The 17547-nt window shown below is 59.4% G+C and overlaps 1 protein-coding gene across 2 annotated transcripts; it reads left to right on the forward strand.

The window, feature by feature from the left end:
* The first annotated feature begins 377 nt into the window (after positions 1-377).
* On the forward strand, positions 378-15848 carry SPMAP2 (sperm microtubule associated protein 2). Of its 2 annotated transcripts, XM_082683492.1 has the most exons (8): positions 378-3621; positions 4646-4759; positions 5040-5111; positions 5605-5666; positions 6556-6625; positions 8740-8857; positions 11886-12045; positions 15255-15848. In XM_082683492.1, exons 1-8 carry the CDS (start codon positions 3224-3226, stop codon positions 15491-15493), a joined length of 1233 nt encoding a protein of 410 aa, XP_082539618.1. In that variant the 5' UTR covers positions 378-3223; the 3' UTR covers positions 15494-15848. The 2 variants fall into 2 exon arrangements, with proteins under 2 accessions (XP_082539618.1, XP_082539619.1); XM_082683493.1 differs by lacking the exon at positions 5040-5111.
* Positions 15849-17547: the final 1699 nt, after the last annotated feature.

Below are 17547 nucleotides of genomic sequence, written 5' to 3' on the forward strand. Positions count from 1 at the left end.
GGGACCTGCCGTCTCTTGGTTGAGACGCGGGAGGACCCCGGCAGCTGCGCGGTCCCTCTCGGGGTGCCCAGGACAGGGGAGGGCCTTCTCGTCACCTGACTTGGTGTCGGTAGCCCTGGGCCGTGTCCCACTCCCCGGGCCCTTACAGACCCCGTCTGTTCCTCGCAGCAGGGGTGAGGGAAGAGCGCGGCTGGGGCCCCGACTTCGGGTCCCGGAGCACCGGCCCCGGGGAAGGCAGGGGGAGGGGCGACGATGCCGGGGGCGGGGCCTCGAGCGCCGGGGGCGGGGCGCCCTCTGGTGGCCGCCGCGCGTCACTGCGGCCGCCGCGCGCCGGCGGGATCCGGCTCCGCGCAGCCCCGCCTCCCGGTCCTGAACGCGGCGGGTTGTGGGCGCGGCCCCGCCGGCGCGGACGGACTCGGAGGTCGGCGGGTGGAGGTCGCCTTCCCGCACCGCCGCCCCTGCGGACGCCCTCCCCGTCTCTCCCTCCTCCGCTCCCGCCCTCCCCGTTCGTCCCGCGGCAGGTGTGCGCGGCCCGGGCCGCCCCCGCGTCCTTCCCCGGGGCCGGCGCGGGCGACCCCCTCCGAAGCCTCGCGGCCGGTCCGGCTGCCCGGGCGCTCACAGTCCGTGAGACGCCGGCAAGTTGTCCTCCACCCCCGGCCGAGCCCCTCCGCGTGGCCTGGAGATGACCCCGCGCCCCGCTCCGCGGCTCGGTCGGGCTCGGGGCAGCGCCTGCCGCGGCTTCGGAGAATGGCCTCTTCGGATGACCCTCTTCCCTGTCGACTGACGTCGGAGCCCGCGGTCCTCAGGGCGACTGCGCGTGAGCTGGGCGAGGGGGGAAGAAGGGTCACGGGCGCGTCACGGGGACCTGGGGACGCGGGACCGCACGCAGCCCAAAGGCCCATGCTTACGTGGTTAAGGGGACAGCCCCCGCGGTGGGCACGCTGGCCTGGGCCACCCCGGTGGGCCTCGCTTCAGCATGTGGGTCCTAGAGACTGGGGCCCTTTCTCGGCGGAGACCAGAGACGCGAGAAGAGGCAGGACGGGACAGACCTCACCGCGGCTGGAGATGGAGGAAGGGCAGGGCGAAGGCCTCGGAAGCTGGCGCAGCCCTCAGCCGACAGCCACGGGAGGTGGGGGACCCCGGGTCCCCGCAAGGAGCTGCGTTCTGCCAGCACCCTCGTGAGCAGGGCACGGAGCCTCCCTTGCCACGTCCAGAGGGACCTAGCGGGGCCGACGTCTTGATCCGAGCCCTGTGGAACCCCTTGTGGACTCCGGACTTCCAGAACTGACAGATAACGAGTTACTGTCGCCAAGCCCTGAAGTTTTCTGACGTTTGCTCTGCGGCACCAGGAAAGGCATCTAGGAGGGATCCAGTCTGCTGTCTGCTCTGTGTGCATCCCGGGTCCTGGCCCTGGCAGGGAGATGTCCCTGCTTCCCCGCCACCTACTGTCTTCCCCATCGGACTCCGCACACACGCAGCCAGGGCGGGTCCCCTCTGTTTCCCATTCCGAATGGTGATCCCCCTCTAGTTCCAGCTCCTCACCTGCGAACTTGCAGAAATGGACCTTCCAGCCCTCCCTTCCAGGCGCATGGAGCTCTGGGCCCGTGGAAGCCTGGCTCCGGAGCCCCCACTCCTCCCACGAGCTCAAGGCAACGCCTGCCCTTCATGGGGCTCGTGGATGCCAGATGTGGCAGACTCAGGCTTGACCTCATGCCAAGCAGGTTTGATGCACTGTCTCTAGCAGGAAGTGCACCCCCCAAAATAATTTTTCTTACTGCAGTGTCGTCGACGCTCAGTGTTGTGTTGGCTTCAGGTGTACAGCACAGTGATCCCGCCGTCCATACGTCACCGGGACAATGGTGGGCGATATCATCATATTCCCCACGCTGCCCTTTTCATCTCTGTGACTTCCTTATAACTGGGCGTTTGCACCTTGAATCCCCTTCGCCTAGTTAGCCCGTCCCACAGCCGCCTCCCTCAAAGGGACTTGTGTCGGGACAGAGACCTCCTGTAGGACGAGGCCACGAAGGCAGGTGCCTTGGCTTCAGCAGGGCGGGCTTTATCTTTTGTGAGAAGGGCCCGTGGATCTTGGCTGGATTTAACTAAGAGGGAAAAATTAATCGCCGAGTGCAGGGGGATGGTGTGGGGCACTTCAGGCCGATTTGGCAAGGGTCTCCCAGGTTGAACCAGATGCCATCAAAAGCTTTTCTCTTGGGTTCATCCAAGAGACTCCTTCCTTCCCTCCCTTTCCTGACCATGGTGATGGTGGAGCAAGGCATTAGGGAGGCCGGACGGAGAACTGGATAGGACTTTGCACAGGGAGGGTTCCCCCGGGCCCTGGGGATGACCAGCCTGGGCTGCCGGAACAGAGCAGGACCTGGGGTGCAGAGCTGGGCCAGGGTGGGTCTTCAACAATGAGCAGGAAACAGCCAAGCAGAGAAAGGGAAAGTCGCGACAGGCAGGACTGTGGCCTGGCAGAGACCATGAGGCAGCCGCTCTGATGGCCTATGGGGACTTTTCCAAAGTTGGAGCCTAGGCTGTGGGTTGGGGCCCTTGAGAACACTTCGATTATGGTAACGACTGCTTTGCCCTGACAAGGTAGGAAAGCCTGTTTTGAACACCAGCTGTCGGTGAAGTAGTTTCTCGAAAGGCTGGAGCTGGAAGACTGTGCATCTCTTTGGGTGCTTTTGGCTGGGAGGCCCAGGAAGCCCAGCTACAGCTCGGAGCTGAGAGGATCCACTGTCCAGTGACAGGGAGCCCAGACACAGAGCAGGCTCCCCAGCTGGCAAGTGCGGGGACTCAGCCACACCACCAAACCCTGCAGCTCACTGTCCTCAGGCTCCCAGGTGGTCTCATGGTCAGAGGGAGGCTGCCTGTGCTCTAGACGTTACAGACAGTCCCCAGAACAGCCAGGAAGAAGAGGTGGGCGCTCTTCCTCATGGGTCGTTTGGGGGCGAGGAAGCCATTGCTAGAAGGCCCCTGCAGCTTCCCCCTCAGGTCTCACTCCTAACCCAGCTGGGAAGGTCCGGTTGCCAGCACTGGCTCCCTGACCTGGGCACTAACGGGGTCTTACTAAGAACAAGTGTGGGATGGCACTGGGCAGTGGTCCTGGATTAGCCAGGAAAAGCCAGCGCTAGGGGCTCAGGTCTGGTGGGTGAGCGGCCCCTGCGAGGTCCTGCCATATTGTCCGAGTGGTGGCACGTGTGGCCACGCTGGGAGTGGAATGTGGACGGCCGGAATGCGGCGGCCATTCTCCTGTCGCCGGGTGACCACTGACACACTTGGGTGTTTGGGGAGCAAGGCTGTAGGGCGGCAGAGGGCCCAGTGCATGGGGGACCTGAGGCAGAGTTCACTTAACCACCACCACAGCTCGGAGGCCGAAGGTGGCCCCCACAGGGGACAGGACAATGGTGTCCTGGGCACGGGCGCCCAGGACATGGTGTCTGGGAGCCGACGGGCCACAGACGCCGGGAAGCTGAGATTTGAAGACCCGGAGGAGGAGGCTCTTCCAGAGGAGGCGACTGGGGGAGAAGTCCCTAGCCCCCAGAAGCAAGATGTGGCCCTCGTGCCCCTGGACAGGGGTCCGGAGAAGGACTTGGACGAGGGCATCTCTGAGATGAGGTGGGTCTGCCCAGCTGGGGCGGGGGCTGTGGGGGGAGAGCAGCGATCCCAGCTTGGCTCCGGGGGTGTGCGTGGCCCCGTGTGTCCTTGTGAGGGACTGGGGTGCCCCGAGTGTGAGCTGTGCAGGAGGAGAGGGCAGCCCCTCGCTGGCCTCTAAGGCAGAAGTGGGCAAATACAGCTCCATCCAGGGCGTGGGGGTCAGGACTGGAAACCTTCCAGAGGCACCGATTTGGGGAGCTGGGCAGGCAGGGTTCAGATGCCAGTGCCGGGAAGTCAGGACGGGAGGCCCTCCGTCGGAGAGAAAGACAAACGGGAGAAGCTTCCAACTCAAAGCCAAAACCGTCCCAAGTCCCTCAGATTCCCCCAGGCGTCTGAGGCGGCCTGGCCGACAGGCCCTGGGCCTGGAGGGAACCGGTGATGGTCGATGGACCTGGGGGTAACCGGGCAGTCCTGGGGAAGCAGGTGCTCTCACTCCCCTGCGGGCCCCTGAGCTGGGTTCCTCCACTGGAACCGTGTCTGTCCTCCCCACCCCACACTGGGACTGGGTCCACCCTCGGGGTTCACTTGGTCATTTCGGCAGAAGAGCCTTTCCCCGTTGGCCCCTCCCCCCACACTGCAGAGGCCCCCCCTCCCAGAGTCTCACACACACGCACGCACACACACGCATGATCAGTGTGGCGGGTGGTGGCCAGCACCCTCCGCTGTGGGGGAAAAAGCACTGGCCAGCGAGAGGGGCCTGGGCAGTGGCGGCGGAGGGAACCTGCGAGGGGCCGGCAGGTGTCTCACCCGCAGGCTCTGGCACACAGCTGGCACTTAACACCTGCTCGTGAGATTGAGTCTGCTTTAGCCATCTGCGGTAGCTGGTGTGTGGGGAGCAGGTCTCCCTGTCTTTGCAGAGGCCACACAGTGGTGACCATCTGCTTCGGAGCTGGGACTTCCACTCAGGGGCCCGCCATGCCAGACGGTGCCCCCGAGAGGCCCCTTTTCACTGGGCAGGGCCCTGACCCCCTCACCTCCCCCAAAGCCGGCTGTCCGCCTCCCAGAGGTTCCCCAGCATCTCCTCTGTCGGAGGCAGGAGGAGGAGGAGGCTCTTGGAGCTGGCAAAGCCCAAGACCAACTGGCAAGTCTTGAAAGACAGGTGAGGCCTGTGGGTGGCGTCGCTGGAGGCTGGGGTGGGGCCCCTGGGGAGGAGGGCGGCCCCTGGGGGTCTGTCCGTGTCCCCCAGCCCCCACTGCTCGGCTCCCTTGTCCCATCTGTCACCCACACTGTGAGCTGGGGGCAGCTACAGAGGGAGGTGAGAAGTCAGGGTTCCAGAGGCGGCCCTGGGGTGGCTTCTGGGTGCCGGTGAAAGACAGTGAGGCCTTTGAGCAAACGGGGCCACAGAGCAAAGTCAGGGGCTCGGGCCTGTCTCATCGCAGGATGGGGTGCTGCTGTAAGGGCTATGCCTGGGTGTCCCCGTGCAAGAGGAACTTGCAGTTCTGTGTCTACTGGTAAGTCCCAGGGGGCCCCTCCATCTCCTGCCACGGTGGGGGCACACCCCAGGGGATCCCTCCCCCTCGCCAGGGCCAAGGACTGGGAGAAAGGGCTGCCCTCTGACAAGGGACCTCCTGGCCTTGAGGCGCTTTCCCAGGGTGGACCCTGGTGCTCTGGCCGTCGGCCCACCCAGCTGAGAAGTGGGTCTGCTCCCGTGCTAGGACCTCGGGTCCTGCTCTTAGCTGTGCCTTTTCCCCCAGCTCCCCCCTCTCTGAACCTCAGCCCTGCTCAAAACCGTCTGCGTTTCCTCACACGCCCCTCTGACCCAGCCCTCCACGTACTCTCCACGGCTCTCCTTCCTCCTTCCGCAGCTGCCCTGCCCCTGCCTCACTGTCTCCCTCCGGAGTATGTCTGTGTTTGTAAGGTGCCCTGAGCTCTGTTTCAGAGCAGGGCACAGGAAGCCTGTGCCCCAGCTGCCTTGACCCAGAGCCACTGCTTGGTGTGTTCCAGGCCTTCTGTGTACTGGACGGAGAGGTTTCTCGAAGACACCACCCTCACCATCACAGTGCCGGGTAGGTGGCGCCCACCCACCAGCCCCACTTCTCTATCAAGGGGTTGCCTAGCTCCGGGGTGGGCGGGAGGTGGCCCTCGCCCTCGTCCCAGCTCTGGTGCTGGGTGACCCCATTCCACTCCGATCGGTGCCCCAGATCCAACCGAGGAGATCAAGCTGGGGTCTCCCCTAGCCCTAGCCTCATCAGGATTCCGTACTGCTGCTCCCCCAACCCTCATCTCCCAGATCTCTTATCTCTGGCCTCTGTCTCCTGAGGAGCCAGAAATGCCCGATGCTTGTGCTGGGGTGAGGGTTGTGGGACACACTCTCCTGGGGAAACCCAATCAGCACTACAGCCAAGATGGGGTTAGTATGTTATTATTTATCGTTGATTAAATGACTCTTTGCCTTCCCTTCTGCGATGGTTTCTACACTTTTTGAGAGCAGTGGATTCCTTCAAATAAAACGTTTCAAGAAATCTCTTCCTGGAGAGAAGTAATAGGGCAGGTTTTCTTGTGGGGGTTTTAGACCTTCCTCAGAGTGGACTCTAAGCCCCTGTAAACCCTAGGCGTGTACTAACTGCAGGCCAAAGTCTGCTCTCCCAACCAGTGGGTTCTTGGAGCCACACTGAGTTCTCTTGAGGATCTGATGGGCCTGAGATCCTATTCCAGCCCGGCCGCTCCTGCCCTGTGCGCCCTGAGTCAGGGACTTCAGGCCCCCTGAGACCACTGTCCCCAGAGTGGGGACAGCGAAAGTCACTCTTCTGTAAGGTGACAGGTGCTCAGCACTCTAGGCCCTCAGTGCCTCACACCGGGGCTCTCACTGTAGTTAGCGGAGCCCTGAATTTAGGCAGAAGGAAACCCCTTTGGTGGGCAGGTTTTTCAGCCGGGGCTCTTTCCTGTTTCGTGTAGAGGTGTCCCGTCGAGTGGAGGAACTGGCTCGACCTAAAAGGTTCTACTCGGAGTATTACAACAACAACAGGTAAAGGAAGGAGTCCTGGGCAGGCACTCCGAAGGCGGGGCTGGCAGAAAACCTCACCTGCCATCCCTTGACAGAGGGTGGCCTGGGGAGAGTCCAGGCCCTGGGAGTAGATGAGCTGACCTCCAGCTGGGCTGGGTTACTCCCCGACCGGATGCCTGTGGGCAGGCCCTCGGCCCTGTGAGCTCCAGCTCCCCCTGTGGGGTGCGTGGAGGTGGAGATCACACTCAGAAGGAACTTAGCACAGTGCCGGACCTAGCAGGTGCTCAGTAAATGTTACTGACCACCATTCTGGATTTTGTTGGCCCTAAAAAGCCAGCAATCCTAAGACCTTACTTTATGTACAACTTTTAACACAATACCTTCTTATCACTTTGAACTTTCCTGCTTGTAAATAGCGATCCATAGAGTTATTTAGACACAGATTTTAATTGCCCATAATAATAATAGCCGGATACGTAGCTAAACTGTGTCTGAGTGTTTCGAATCATGTCTTGACTCAGACGCTGACAAGTCCCCTCACACTGTTTCCTTGCCTGTCTTTGGGACGGGAACTTTTCCTTTCATTCTTGAGTCATTGTGCAATCTGAAGATGACTTTAACTGCAGTTAGACTGTGTCCGTAGGTCCAGGAACTGCACTCAGACTTAACGTCTGTACATCCAGGAACTGCTGTCAGACTGACATCCGCAGCCCCAGGAGCTGCCATCAGACTTATGTCCGCAGACCCGGGAGCTGTCATCAGACTGATGTCCATAGGTCTGCGACTGCCGTCCGTAGGTCTGGGGACTGCTGTCAGACTGACGTCCGTAGGTCCAGCAACTGCATTCAGACTTGCGTCCGTATGTCCAGGAACTGCTGTCAGACTGCCATCCGCAGATCCAGAAGCTGCCGTCAGACTGACGTCCATAGGTCTGGGAGCTGCTCTCAGACTGACGTCTGTAGGTCTGGGGACTGCCGTCAGACTGACATCCGAAGATCCAGGGACTGCCGTCAGACTGACATCCCCAGATCTGGGAGCTGTCGTCAGACTGACATCAGCAGATCCGGGGAGTGCCGTCAGACTGATGTCTGTAGGTCTGGGGGCTGCCATCAGACTGACATCCATAGGTCTGGGGACTGCATTCAGACTTGCATCCGTATGTCCAGGAACTGCTGTCAGACTGACATCCACAGATCCGGGAGCTGCTGTCAGGCTGACGTCCCCAGATCTGGGAGCTACCGTCAGACTGACGTCCCCAGGTCCGGGGACTGCTGTCAGACTATATCCATAGATCTGGGAGCTGCCGTCAGACTGATGTCCGTAGGTCCGGTAGCTGCCGTCAAAGTGATGTCTGTAGGTCCAGTGACTGCATTCAGACTGACGTCTGTAGACAGGAACTGCCGTCAGACTGACGTCCATCTGTAGGCCTGAGAACTACAGTCAGACTTATGTCCGTAGATCCAGGAACCTCCACCAGACTGACGTCCGTAGGTCCAGGAACTGCCATCAGACTGGTATCTGTAGACAGGAACTGCCGTCAGACTGACGTCCGTAGGTCTGGGAACTGCTGTCAGACTGACATCTATAGATCCAAGAATGCATCAGATTCAGCTGAGGCCATTTCAGTGCCAACACGCACCCCAGAGTGCGCGCAGGCGAGGGTGGCCATGAGACCTCTGACATTCGGCTGACAGCACTTACAAGCTGCATTCCAACCTCAGAGTTGTGAAAATAGGAACTTCTACCTCAGATCAGTGAAACGTGGCTCTCTTTCATGGGCAGAGGGAGACATGGTATCTGCTTTCAGGAGACGCCGGCATGCACCCTCTTAACCCTTACGTCCAATCCTGACCCCGGTCCCAAAGGGGACCTGGGAGCCACTGTCACCACAGAGGGGGACAAAGATAGCAAAGATAGCCTTTGCACCCTGAGCTGGGACAACCTTGGGAGAGGGTAGCTCTGTCCTCGAGGGGCTCTCTTTCAGGGACTCTTACCTGAACCCCTTCCTGGAGGTGTTTTCCAAACACTCCACCGTCCCAGGCCCTGGACTCCGAGACGGGCTGAGAGAACGCGACATAGGCAGGAGACAGCCACACCCCGGCTGAGCTGCCGCGTCAACTGTGGCTGTCCCCTAGGGTCACCCCCATCTGGCCTGTTCCCCGGTCTTCCCTGGAGCATCACGCTTCCAGTCGCCTGAGGGAACTGGCCGCCCCGAGGATCCGGAATAACATTTGGAGCATAAACATGTCTGAGGTAGGTGCCTTGCTGGCCTCTGCTCCCCTGGGGGTGGCTTCGGAGGGCACAGATTCCGGGGCTGTGGACGCATTGCAGCTCTTCGAGTGAGCAGGAGTCAGGGGGTCTGTCTGCTGGGGATGGAGCTGGATTTCCTCTCCGCACCGCCTTGAAGCCGCTCAGAGAACCCCCCTTCCCTGCCCATTTCAGAGCTCCCCGCCCAGGCTCGGGGTGACCGTGTCCGGTCCCCGTTCCCACGTGTTCCCGTTTCCTGGGTGCCGTGAGAAGGGTCAGATTCTCGAACATCTCAGCAGCCATGCCTTTGGGGCACTGCTGGGTCACGGGGGGACCGCTCAGCCCCTGAAGGACGCTGGAGTTGTTTCCAGGTTTTGGATCTTATGAATAAGGCTGCTGCGAAGCCGGCATCTCGTTGTGGTTTTAATCTGCACTAAATACGTTGATGGGGTTTTTCACACGGCTGTTTCCCAGAACCCCCGCTTCAAAAGTTTTTAAAAGTCAATCCAGACCTCACACCACTTCTCTTCTAACCACGTCAGGACGCATTTTTAACTGACATCCATAATATCAGCAACCACACTAAAGCCTGTGACACGAACACTTTAATACCAAATACCCAGCCTGTGCTCACTTTTCCCAGCTGTCCCTCCGGAAGCCTTTCATGGCCAGATCCAAAGGGGGGCGCTGTCCTCCACTTGTCCCTCCCCTTCCTGGAGAGGCGTCTGCTGTCTGCGGGCTCTCCGCCTTGCCTTTGCCAGTTCAAGCCCCTTGGCCTCCTCCCTTCTTTTTTTTTTTTTAAAGATTTTATTTGTTTATTTGACAGACAGAGATCACAAGTAAGCAGAGAGGCAGGCAGAGAGAGAGAGAGGGAAGCAGGCTCCCTGCTGAGCAGAGAGCCCGATGCGGGACTCGATCCCAGGACCCTGAGATCATGACCTGAGCCGAAGGCAGCGGCTTAACCCACTGAGCCACCCAGGCGCCCCGGCCTCCTCCCTTCTGTGCACGAAAACCTTCCGTGGTTCCCAGTCCCTGGGAAGGTCCAGATTCCCAAGCCAAGAACTGAAGACTCTGACCTCTCCTCCTCCACCGACCTGCTTTGCTGGGCTACACGTGGGTCCCTTGAAGAGCCTCCAGGCCTTTGCCCACGCCGGGCCCGCTCCCTGGAATGCCTCTCCCCGCTCCGTCCAGCCCCTTGCGCTCGAGCGCCCTCCTCCCCTTGCCCGACCCTCCTCTGCCAGCCGGGCCGGTGGGGGTCCCGTCCGCAGCCTCCCAACCCTGCATGCTCCTTTCCCTTTCCCAGCCGCAGCACCGTTTCTGGACGGACCGTCGATTCTCCCCCAGACTGGGAGCAGCCCGAGGACGGGGACCGCCTCTTTCTTGCTCTGTGGCAATATTCTTGAGCTTGTCCTACCCTGTGCGAAGCACAGGGCGGCCGTCAGTATTAGCCGAAAGCATGGACAGGTGAATGCTTACCTGCCCGCCCAGCCCTTCAGGCTCACGTCCACCCCAGGGGTCGAGGCCGAGCCCGTCAGCGGCGGGAGGGAAAGGAGGAGCGAGGAGAAGGAAGGTGGAAATGCAGGGCTGAGCGGCGCGGGACCTTATAGACACCAGGATGTCTTGGATAAGAGGAGCACCTGTGGTTTTTAGGGAAGACAATTTTAGAGGAAAGGGACTCACATTTCAGACTGACCCCTGGAGGTCATTTCAGCCAAGCCCTGCTTCCCAGAAGCCTCCCGCTGTAGTTCTTCCGACTGGAAACGTCGCAAACACACCGGCACCCGTCGTGGCCCTGGGCCTCCCCAGCATCTCCACGGGCTGCAGATGGGCTCCTCCTCTTGAAGGAATAAAGCATTTCAACATCTAGCCTGGCTCCCTCCTTCCCTCTCCAGAAGCATCGGAACGGCCAGCTCCTCCTCCCCTCGTCACAGTCCCAGACGTTGAGAATGTGACTCCGCCCGCTGCGATTCGTCTCCAGGAGGCCTGCTGGCACACGCGGAGGGCGGGCGGGCCAGGGAAAGAAGGTGGACAGGACACAGGGTACAGAGGGCGCAGCCAGCGAAGAGTGGGTCTTGGCTGCACTTTTCTAGGGTGGGGACACGATGATCAGCAGGCCGCTGACAGAGCTCTGTCCAGGTGTTGCCTTTGGCGCAGGCATCGGAGCAGACAATTTCGGCAGTGCCTGCGTTCTCCAGAAAGCACGAAGCAGTTATCCATGGAGCAAGTGGGTCACATTGCTCAGATGTCACGAGGGCTCCCCTCCCCGTCTTGAGTAGCTTGGCCTCATTGCCATCACTTTAAGCTTTATTAGTATCTAGAGCCACCAACTATAATCATAGCATTTTGTGTCTTTACTACGCACACGTGGCATGAATTCTCTCAGTATCTGAGTTCTCGAGCACTGCATGTGATACCTAGAGAAGCAGTATTTTCCCGACTGGACTGCATCCCACCAGATGAATATGCTGGGACTGGTCTCCCCAGTCCCTGCCGGACAGACAGCCTGGCTGTGTCCAAGCCTTTGCCATGATAGTCAAGTGACAGTGACTGTCAGTGCTGTCATTTCCTTCTGCTTCAGGGCCGGGGGCTTCTCTCTATGGCGGTCTTCAAGTGTCCACCTATCCAGCTTGAGGACAAGTGCTTTCCAATGTGTTTGTGCTAATTTATTCTCCTGCCTGTCATGCAGGAGGCTTGTCTCTCTTCCCATGTTCTTGCCAGGGCTTGATCTTTTTTCAAACTTTTCCATTTTTGCCAGATTTGTTGGCATGGAATGATATTTTGTCATTTTAATATATATTTCCCTGGTCAACAGAGGATTATTGATCCTTTAGGTTTACTTTCCTATGGTTTTTGGGTTATTGGTTTAGAAGAACTCTTTATATATGACAGCTATTAATCCTTTGCTGAACCCATAGCAAACTAACTTCTTCGCAGTGAGTCCTGTGTCTCTTACTATTGCTTATGGGGTCTTTCTGATCCAGGCGCCTATGAGGAATCATGGACTGTAGTACTCTTTCCCTGTAATTGTTTCCAGGTGTCCCAGGTCTCCAGGGCAGCCCAGATGGCCATCCCCAGCCCGAGGATCCTACGGCTGGCAGAGCCCAGGTCCCCAGCCACCCTGTTGGAAGAGTGGGACCCCATGCCCAAACCCAAGCCACACGTGTCCGATTACAATCGTCTCCTTCACTTAGCCAGTGAGTAGTTCCTTTGGGGTGTGGGTACTCAGTAGGCTCTTGTGTCCTCCCCCACTGGCCACGGGTCGCAGGCTGGGACACAGCTGAAAGACCTGGAGCCAAGGGGGCCGTTCCTGGTGAGCAGAGCCGACAGGGGAGTGGTGTGAGTGCATCTCCTGGCTAGGGCACGTGAGTGCTGGAGAGCAAGGTGGGGTGGGGGCCAGGCTGCAGCCCCGGGGGCCGAGCCAAGAGGTCCTGAGGGACCTAAAGGGCAGCCTGAACGTGGCATTGACCTGCTTCCCCTTCCTTTAAAACGACCGTGTTGAAAGTGACGCACCGACGGTAGAGACTTGGGCAGCAGGGAAGGGCACGGGAAGGGGGTCTGGCCCAGAGACCGTGCAGCGAGGTGTGCTCCCCACCGTGTGTACACAGGTCCGCCAAGTCCTGGGGCCCTGGGTCTGTGTGCCGGGGCTCACCCTTCCCGGCGCTCCCTAGTCCGGCATTCCTGTCGCGCCCTCCACGTATGAGGGACCCCTATGGCCTGTGCCTTTGGAGTGCACCTGCTGCTGCCCCCCCCCAGCAGTCCCCTGGGGCCCATCATCTGTCCCTGGACCAGAGCTGTGATCTCTGCCCTGATCCCGGCACCACCTTCACCTGTCCCTGTGGAGCCATCAGAGGCGTCCTGCTGCGCACAGCCCAGATTCCCCCTCCTCTGCTCATGACCCTCCCCCCGGGCTCCTGCCTCTCACGTGGCCCATGGGACCAGGTGGTTTGTGCCCTGGCCACCTTGACCTGCCTCCCTTCTGTTTGGGCCTCCCCACCAGCCCTTCCCATGGCCTGGAATGCACTCCCCAGACACCAGCTCCGTCCTCTGCCCCCTTGGCGAGGCCCCTCCGTGCCCTATTTCACTCTGCAGCCTTTGCCCACCTCCGGGCACCTGTGAGCCGCATTACTGTTCCTGCTCCTTCCTCAGAACACCTGCCCCTGCTAACATGCCCTACGGGGATGCATTTCCGGGTCTGCTTCTCGTGTGTGTGTGTGTGTGTGTGTGTGTGTGTGTGTGTGTGAGATGTGCCAGGCCCCAAGTGTCGGAGGCCCTTCGTCGGGCATAGGGCACAATAACCTCTTCCCGGTGTCTCTTCTTTAAACTGTGCTTATGGGATCCTTGGTTTGTTTGCTCACTTACCTGTCTCCCTAACCTTCCCCGACGAAGCGTCGAGTGGAAGGAAGCACGGAGCACACGTGTGCGTCTGCATCGGGCCGTCATGTCCCTCTCACACTCACACATCGGACACACACGCATGCGTGCCTCGTGCCCCAGATGTACACGAACCTAGACATGCCTAGACCGTGCTAGTCAGGGCGCTGTGAGGTGGTCTCCCTCACGCAGGAGGCTTGTGCCCTGTGGCCGTGACCACCGCTTTCAGGAGAGACAGCCCACGGGAGGCTGTGCAGGCGTGGGAAGGGTCCACGGTGCTCGCCGCGCGGCGTGTATATCCACAGTGTGCTGGGGGTGGGGGACTGTCACCACCCCGCTGTTAAGTCGTTATTGGCACAGTGTTTTTTTTTTTTTTTTTTTTAATTAATCTAGTTGAGAAAGAGAGAATCGCAGACAGACTCCACTCTGAGCATGGAGCCCGACACCGGGCTCGGTCTCGGGACCCTGAGATCACGGCCCAAGCCTAAACCGAGAGTCAGTGCTTAATGGACTGTGCCCACAGGCGTCCTGTCCTTGGCAGAGGTTTAAAGCCAGATGTCACAATGGTGGGAGTGCTGCTGAATTCTTGGAGCAAGTCAAAGAAGTCGGGAGTCAGGGCGTGGTCCTCCTGCCCCAAGGGGCCACCCTCCCGCTTGGCCCCTTCTCTTTGGGCATGTCACCTCACATCTCTGTCCATCCCTGATGGCTTCCTTCCCCAGGCCCTGCGTAGATGGGTGCCTGCCTGGTGAGAGGGACCCTGTCTCCCTCCCTCTGGGGTCTCTCCACTGAGGGCTTACTGCTGAGAAGGGGAGCAGCCTTTTCTGTCTGCACAGAAGCTCCGGACAAAGGGGGCTTGGAAAGAAGACTGTAGCTTCCCTCCTTCCCCAGGGTCCGGAAGCTCCCAGAGCCTGAAGGCCAAGGCAGTGACCACTGCTGTCTAACCATCTTCCAGTCCCCAGACAGGCCGCGTGCTGCCAGGAGGTTGTGGGGGTAGCAGAGGAGGGGCAGACCAGCATAAGCGGCCTGGGGGTGCCAGCAGTGAGAAGAGGGAGCCTGGCTGAGCCACAGGTTCCCGAGAGCGGTCAGTCCCCAACAGTAGCCACTGGGCCCGTGCGGCTATTTCAATGACATTAAAACCAATCCATCGGTAGATCTGAATGAGTTAATCAATTTCATTAAAATTGAATCAAATAAAACTCCAGCCCATATCAGGTCCTCTCATCCCACGTGGCTGGGGGGAGACATGCCACCCGGTACAGAAAGCTAGGCCCAGAGGAGCCAGGACAGCCTCAACCAAGAAGTGGGCACCGAGTCCTGGAGGGGCCCCGGCCTGGGCGCTGCCCCGTAGTCCCAGCCCAGGAGACGACGTGCCTCCCACACCCGTCCGCTCGCCCCTCCCCGCTGTAGCTTTTGAACAGGGAAGGGAGGAGGGATGGGGCGGATCAGGCCCTCGGCCACGGACTGAACCCTCTGTGTCCCCCTGTCTGGGACCTGCGGCCACTGGAAAGAGCCTTTTGTTTACAATTCACCCCTTTAAGGTGTACGGTACGTGACAGTAAGAGAATGGCGTCCACAGTGTGGTGGTTCTCACTCCATTCACGGGGCTTGCTCCTGTCACCACAAGCAGTTTTAGAGCTTTCATCTCCCTGAAAAGAAACCCCACCCCCGTTCTCCATAGTCAGCCCTCCTCGTCTCGCCCTCCCCAGCCCCACCCCCACGAGCCCCCTTCCCGACTGTGGAGGAGGTCTGGGCGTGTCACACGTGTGGACTCACACCCCGTGGGGCCTCCTGTGTCTGGTTCCCTCCCTGAGTTTCCTGGGCTGGGGGTCTGTCCCCAGGGCCACATGTGGGGGCCTCACTCTTGTCCGCAGCCGGGGACGCTCCCGCGCGTGGGGGACCGTGTGTGGGTCTCCATCCTCCCGCGAGTGGGCACCCCACTGGACCTGGGAGCTTTGACCTCCATAGGCCTGGGCAGCCACACGTCTGAGGCCCCAGCGACTGATGCGGTCCCCCACTCTCCTGCCCTCTCCAGCACCCAAGGCACAGTCCAACCAGTGTGTTCCTGACCGAGATCCACGCTGGGAGGTGCTGGACGTCACCAAGAAGGCAGTGGCCAGTCCCCGGATCATCTCCCTGGCCAAGCCCAAAGTGCGCAAGGACCTCAACCAGGGCTACGACCCGTATCACATTTCCCCGGCGTGCCTGGTGGCTCGGGCGTCCCCTCGCCTGTATGAGCTTGCCACCCCCAAGAGCGTCACCAAGAAAGCGTGAGCGACCCAGGCCTGGCCTCTGAGACCCCATTCCCAGTAAACACCCAAGTGCATCGTAACCCTGTGTGTGGTTGGCTCTGAGTGTTTTGGCCTGAAGGTGGGAGGGCCAAGTGGAGGAAGAGGAGGAAAATAATCATGATGTTTGCATCCGACCTGTGGTGTGCATGGGCCTGTTATTTCCCAGATCACTGTTTCCGGGCCTCTCCCACCCCTCAGATGCCCGACTGCCGCCTCCCTCGACTCCAGAACTTTCCTTCTGAGTCTCCTGTGTCCATACTTGCTTCTCCGACGACATCCTGGGTGTCCTCTGCACCTCAGACCGAGTGACCTCTGTAATAAAACCAGCTGATGCCTATTGCATGAGTTCTTGGTCTTTACAGTGAGCCAGCGAGGCGTCTGTAGCCGCGCCCACTTTACAGAGGGGGACACTGAAGCTCAAAGAGCTGGGGAAAGAGCGTCATCCGCGCCTCCCACGGCTGCTGGTGCAGAGGACCCCTCACACCGATTCTCTCACAGTTCTGGGCTCGGAAGTCTTAAAACCCCAGCGCGGGCAGGCTGGCTGGTGTCGGAGGCTACGCTGGCGGGGTGGCCCAGAACCCAGGCCCTCAGGGGCCCCTGTCGGACCCGGGGCGCCGCACGCTCCCCATCAGACTTGGGCAGATGAGACCCAAGAGAGGCTGCACGGGCCCAGGCGCCCACACCCCTCAGGCCAGCAGGCCCCTTCCTTGGCTGTCCCTGCTGCCCGGGGTGCCCTCCCGGTCTCTCTCCCCTCCTTTAAGACTCGGCTGAGGACACTGCTTTTTATGTTCTTAGCTTTATTTCTTTTACTTTTTATTTATTTATTTTTTAAAAAGACTTTATTTATTTATTTGCCAGAGAGAGAGAGAGAGCGAGCACAGGCAGGCAGAGTGGCAACAGAAGCAGAGGGAGAAGCAGGCTCCCCACCGAGCAAGGAGCCCGATGTGGGACTCGATCCCAGGACGCTGGGATCATGACCTGAGCCGAAGGCAGCCGCTTAACCAACTGAGCCACCCAGGCGCCCCTGTTTCTTTTACTTTTTATTTTGAAGCCCATTCTGGTTTACAGGAGAAAGAAACCTCCCGCGCCCTTTCCCAGACTCGGACTGAACATTTCGCCCATTGGCTTTACTCTTCGCTTCCCACACGTGTGTTTTGTACCTACAGATTACACTTTTCTTTGGGATGCACTGTGGAAAGTGCCCTGGGCCAGGTGGCTTATAAACAACAGGAAATGCATTTTTCATGGTTCCAGAGGCTGGGAAGCCCCAGATCAAAGTGCTTGCACACTTGGTGTCTGGCGAGAACTTGGCTGTCTTTCTGCGGCCGGCTCGTGGGCAGAGGGGCACGCGCGCTGCCTGTGGTCTCTGTTCCAAGGTCCGTGTCCCACTCCTGTGGGTTTCACCTCATGATCTCCTGAAGGTCCCACTGCCAAATATGGTCATACAGGGGACGAGGTTTCAGTACATGAATTCTGGGGGGACACATCCAGTCTGTATCAACCCCTAAATATATCAGTGTAAGTCTTTGACAGAACCACAGGCCAGTCATCAACTTCAGTAAACTTGACATGGATGTAATACATTTATCTAATCCACATCTGAATCCCAGTTTTTTAAATTTAACTTTTTAAAGATGTTATTTATTTATTTGCCGGAGAGAGAGAGCACCCAAGCAGGGGGAGAGACAAGCGGAGGGAGAGGGAGAAGCAGGCTCCCCACCAAGCAAAGAGCCCGATGAGGGGCTCCACCCTAGGACCCTGAGCTGAAGGCAGAGGCTCAACCAACCGAGCCCCTAGGCGCCCCGGATTCCAGTTTTGTCAGCTGACCCCATAATGCTCCTTATAGCCTCTCCCTCCGCACTGCTAGATCCGGGAGCTGTCTTGTCTCAAAGGCTGATTTTTAACAGCATTAATGTTTCTGAAGAATACAGTTCTTCTTTGTTCCTGATTGGGGGTTTGTCTGCAGTTTTCTCAAATACAGATACAGGCTGTGCATTCCTGGCCAGATCAAGCGGCGCAGTGTCCTTCTCAGGGCAT

The sequence above is a fragment of the Mustela nivalis genome (assembly GCF_964662115.1).
Source record: "Mustela nivalis genome assembly, chromosome: 1".
NCBI lineage: Eukaryota > Metazoa > Chordata > Mammalia > Carnivora > Mustelidae > Mustela > Mustela nivalis.